This window comes from Colobus angolensis, unplaced genomic scaffold (genome assembly GCF_000951035.1).
Source record: "Colobus angolensis palliatus isolate OR3802 unplaced genomic scaffold, Cang.pa_1.0 Scaffold15, whole genome shotgun sequence".
Taxonomy (NCBI): domain Eukaryota; kingdom Metazoa; phylum Chordata; class Mammalia; order Primates; family Cercopithecidae; genus Colobus; species Colobus angolensis.
The window spans coordinates 5,397,750-5,403,166 of NW_012114599.1; the positions used below are offsets into that span (position 1 = coordinate 5,397,750).

At 37.6% G+C, this 5,417-nt stretch overlaps 1 protein-coding gene across 1 annotated transcript in view; it reads right to left on the minus strand.

Annotated features, from left to right (window-relative positions):
* Positions 1 to 3,172: 3,172 nt before the first annotated feature.
* The window catches only part of DYNC2LI1 (dynein, cytoplasmic 2, light intermediate chain 1), a 37,607-nt gene continuing 35,362 nt past the window's right edge, over positions 3,173 to 5,417 (minus strand). Inside the window, exon 13 of the mRNA XM_011935902.1 lies at positions 3,173 to 3,478. Within this exon, the coding sequence (XP_011791292.1) occupies positions 3,416 to 3,478 (63 nt within the window). The 3' untranslated portion in view covers positions 3,173 to 3,415. The remainder of the gene's footprint in view (positions 3,479 to 5,417) is intronic.

Below are 5,417 nucleotides of genomic sequence, written 5' to 3' on the forward strand. Positions count from 1 at the left end.
GGAGGTTGCAGTGAGCCGAGATTGTGCCATTGCACTCCAGTCCGGGCGACAGAGCGAGACTCCGCCTCAAAAAAAAAAAAAAAAAAAAAGCTAGAGGGCTTTTAAAAAGCAGAAAATACTACTAAAGTATTTTCTGCTGCCCATGTGAAGTCTGGCAAAGACAGAACTTTAATTAAAGAAGGCTAATCACGAAAGACCCTAAGTCTGCAGGAAAGATGAAAGGGGTCTTCCTACCAATCCTCAGATCCTTGAGGACTGACCTCATAGCACACAACTGGAAACAACTTAAGGTCTCACAACTACGCGTGAAAGAGTATGAAATAATATTCAAATTAAAAATGCTGTATAGTAGAATGTCAAAATTTAGATTCAGATTATCAATGAAATAACAGCAACAACACTGATAATCATTAGGGTATCTTTAAAGCTAAAGCATAAAATTATGCTAAGGTCCTATGTGTGCAATCTGGAATCAATGCAATTCATCTAGAACCACACGAATAAAAGTGGTTTAGAGGCAAACTTAGGATAGCATAACTTTTCAGGTAGGTTAAAAAACATCTTGAACCAAGAGACAATAGGAATTGGTGATCTGCTGGCAGTGAGACACAAGAGATGAATGAAGGGTGATATGGGTACTGTGGGGCTGCCTTCCTTTTCCACACAGAATTCTTACAGTTTTAAGTCATTTAGAGAAGACAGATTTGAATGTGAAAATTCATGATGCTCACAAATACCCTAATCCTTTAATAATACTGATGTATATGAACTTAATCAAAGTGATCATTATGCAATATAAACAGATATTCTTATCAACAACAACAGTTAATCATTGACCCCTAGATAAATATTAATCAGGGATGACCTCCAACTAATCCTTACATCCAAACTGGAAACATAATAAGGGTTACATGAGGTCATTTTACTGTTTCTACAACATGCCTCTCACTTTGCTACAGCTACAAAACCTCTAAATATTCATGGCATAGTTTTCAAAAGTCTTCTGGACCGTTTACATAAAATGTTTTGCTTACTTCTCCAAGGGCCCCCTGCAGGTGAATGCTGAGAAGAATGCCCTGGCTCCTGCTCCCAGCTGATAGCTGTTTTCAGGTTACCCTCAAAAAAATGTGGCTGCCGCCTGAGAAGTTGCCAGGGCTTTCAATCTAGTGCTTACCATACATAAGTTTACTCATATAAGGACAGATTCTGTACAATGTCTCATTTTATCAAATCAAACTAAAACTTAAGTTTGCTTGTTTGTTTATAGAAAAATCTTGGCTGGGCGCGATGGCTCACGCCTATAATCCCAGCACTTTGGGAGGCCAAGGTGGGTGGATCACGAGGTCAGGAGTTCAAGACCAGCCTGGACAAGATGGTGAAACCCCGTCTCTACTAAACAAAAACAAAAAAATTAGCTGGGCATGGTGGCGGGTGCCTGCAATCCCAGCCACTCAGGAGGCTGAAGCAGAGAATTGTGTGAACCCAGGAGGCAGAGGTTGCAGTGAGCCACTGCACTTCAGCCTGGGTGACAGTGTGAGACTCGTCTCAAAAAAAAAAAAAAAAAAAAAAAAATTTGGGTTCTGTATTAAAATAACTGATCTCATTCTGTTTCTGATTGATCTTCAAGTAATTCCATGTAAGAACCCGCAATGAAACTGTCTCAGTGTTACTATGGTAACTTTGGGTGAGAATATGGTAGAGAGCGCATGAACTTGTTCACTGACTGTGACCTAACTTGTGAAGAAAGATAAATTATAGCATTTGAAATGTCTCACACTGAAGTAGGAAAGATCATTTCATTAAGGAAACCACAGTAAAATTCTATTTCTCAGAACAGTATTTAAGGATGTGGAGGCATTTGTAAATTATCAGACTAGTATTGTCAATTTTTATAAAAGGTCTTTGACATGGATGATTATGGTGTAATAGTTACACAATGTCTTACAGATTATATATGTCACATCAGTTACAGACAATTCTGGAGATGATAATCTATTACGGTAGTTCAAAGAGAGTCCCACAGGAACCTCTTTTGAAATCACTGATTTCAACTTACTAAAGATATGGGTGTACAACATAAGTGGAAACATTTTCTACTATTCATATGCAGATGAATTTCATTCTAGCTCAGAAACATTTGGAAAACTGACATCACACGTGACTTCAAGCTATTAAATGTTAGTGATAGCACCTTAGAAAAACACAGTGGCTTTCAACATGTGACAGTCTGTGTCTCAAGTCAAAAATGGACAGTGATGTGTAAGAAAATCAAAGTATATAAAAGCAATTCCTATTACTCTTGTGGAACAGGCTGTTTCTTCCCACCAAGTCAGTGATGTTTCTGAGATCATAATGTTCACTGTAAATTTAAAGGGATCTCTTTTTCCACAGCACTCAGCAAGAAACCTGTGCTTAAGATGGAGGTTCCTTGGAAACATGCTGAAAATTCTGTTCTCAAGGGTGTCAGAACCATACATACTGCAAATAATTTATGAAGTCCTGGTTCGTTGCAATAAGCAGATGGCTTGCTATCTGCTCAGACACCACTCCCTTGGGGTAGTAAATGTGTTTATCTGAAGCTGGGAGTCAACATATTTTACATGTGGCTGTGGAAGAACACAGAATAAATCATTTTTAATCACAGCAATTATACTTAACTCAAAATGAACTTGGCTAGCAGGTACACAAATCTACAGATTGGAATGGCTTCTTAAAGGCTATCCCACCTTGGAAATAATCCTGGTTATCCCCAACACGTGATGTTTTGTCCTGCTTCTTGATAGGATATCTCGTTAAATGTGCCTGTTCTTCAAAAAGTGGTATTTAAAATAAATGTGTCAGTCTCACAGAGGGGTGCAATGGGTGCTGATTAAAAACGCCCCATTCCAGACCACGGATGGCGACTCTCTAGGTGTGGGGACCCAGGAATGTGCATCTCCTATTTCAGGTGCTTCTTGCGCCTCACTGTTCAGAGTAAAGTTTTGACATCTGTGAACCCAATTCTGGTTTCCTCCCAGCTACAGCTGAGAACGCCTCTTAGAAAGAATGTGTCTAACATGGGCACTTAACCTTGCATTTAAAACTGTAACCAAATACTCTTACTTTTATATTCCTAAAAACATATAAGCAGAAACTTATACATGCTGAATTGAGTATATACCACTTAAACATGTTAGAGGTAGGTAGTAGAAGATTCTTTTATTTAAAAAAAAAATTACACACGGTTCTACAATATTTTTTCCTTTTAAAAAGCTTCAAGATATACAGGGAGAGCACTAGTCCAAGAAATCCAGCTTGTCCTTTCACAAATTATACAGTTTAACTTTCTTCACATATTGCCACAATAGTTAATTCATAATATAATCTTATTTGTACTTGGAAAAGAAGAAATAAATATACAACAATTGAATTAGGTTCAAGAATCAAGCTCAATTTGTTTCCAAGACTTGGAAGAACTTCTTTTGTACCGTTCCAGTTCCTAAAACAAAAATATGTATTACTTTAAGAAAAATCAACTTAAGAATTCAAGGAGGTATGTTAAAACTGCTTCCTCATTTTTTAGATATAACAATGTATCCTTAGTAGCATTATCATTGTAAAGATTTCGTGACAATTATTTTGTAAATGATTATGCTTAGGACTTATTTTCTAGAAATACAGTCTTCAGAGTTTCTGTGCTGCTAAGCAGCACTCAGAGATGAATTTATTAAACTTTCAGACAAAATTATGTACATAAACTACATAATACATATGAATCGTCTTTCAACTAATGAACTAGACATTTGTCATCCTTCAAGTATTCAAAAGTGCTCTTATTTTTAATTGTTTGCTGTTAGTTCTTATCAAAAACTTGGTTGAAATTAGAAAAATATTTTAAAAACATATGCCCAGGCTGGGTGCGGTGGCTTATGCCTATAATCCCAGCACTTTGGGAGGCTGGGGCAGGAGAATTGCTTGAGCCCAGGAATTTCAGACCAGCCTAGGCAACATAGGGAGACCGTGTCTCTATAAAAACGGAGAAAACTAATTATCCAGGCATAGTGGTATGCACGGTGGTCCCAGCTACTTGGAAGTCTGAGGTGGGAGGATTGCTTGAACCTGGGAGGTCAAGGCTGCAGTAAAGTGTGATTGCGCCACTGCACTCCAGCCTGGGTGACAGAGTGAGACTTGTGTGTTCAGATGGGGCTATCTAGGGATACATGGGATGGTGTGTCCACTTTTAAGCATTTTCCTGAGAGATCCTGGGTTCTGTCAGGTATGTCTGTGTGCTTTCAGTCCTTAACTGGGTGAGATACGTTTTCTGGTACAAGGAAAGTACAGGTATGTCTGAATGTCCTAATCAAAAACAAAACTCTTTATGTAATTCCACAGAAAAGTGTGTGTGTGTGTGTATGTTTGTGTGTGTATCCTTTGTCCCAGTGATTTTACTTTTAGAAATCTATCACACATAACAATAGAGCAATGCACAAGGATGTAAAGAGAAGGAAACTCATTGCTCTATCCGAGCACAGCTGGAAACAACTTTGACATCCTCCAGTAAGGACTGATTAAATAATTAGCGTTCATTCACAGGTGGCTTCCAAGGCAGCCAGCAAAAATAAAAGTGGCCACATGAAAAAATAGTATGTGCCACATGAAAAAAGCACACAGCTAGGGAGAGGGCAAGATACTTCCATTTTCTATTTTATATACATCTATCTATATCTTTTGAATTTTTTCACAATGAGTATATGTTACCTTTACAATTCATAAATAAATTTTAGTGGAGGTGGCTATCCTGCACAAGGCAACTGACATGTAAAAGGAGCCATCTAAGGGGATGCCTCTTGGCCTCCTACATGTTGTTCAATGTCTAAATAACTGTACAAAGGTTATCACCACTTCAAATAAACAAAATGTGGTTACTCTGCAAGATAAGGCAATCACTGCCCTTTGGCTAACATAACTGAAGTTCACAGTTGCTATGAAAAGAAAATCCATTCTAATTTTCAGAAAAATTGCAGGTTGTCCCTTTCTTTTTTTTTTTTTTTTTTTTTAACTTCCTCACTGGATTCTCGGAAGAATTGAATTTTCATGGTAATAATCATATGTACTCTTTACAGTTTGTTTTATTTTTTCCTAATAAAGTTAATTCAGTTCACCAGTTATCTACCACTGTGGTTTTAAAGATTAACTCATAAAGAATAAGCAAATTGTTTACTGCAAACTTTGTCTTTAATTGGAAGTTAAATTATTTTTACCAAGGACAAAGGTGCAAGCATTGTTTTGAGATTCTTTGCTAGTAGTCTCTCCCTTTCGCAGACAGCAGACTGAGAAAACTAGGGCTATCACACAGGCCACGCCAGAGGGAGAAAAAGAAATAACCAATGTGAGACAGAACCCACCAAGTCCACTAGATCTTCAATATGACAATGATA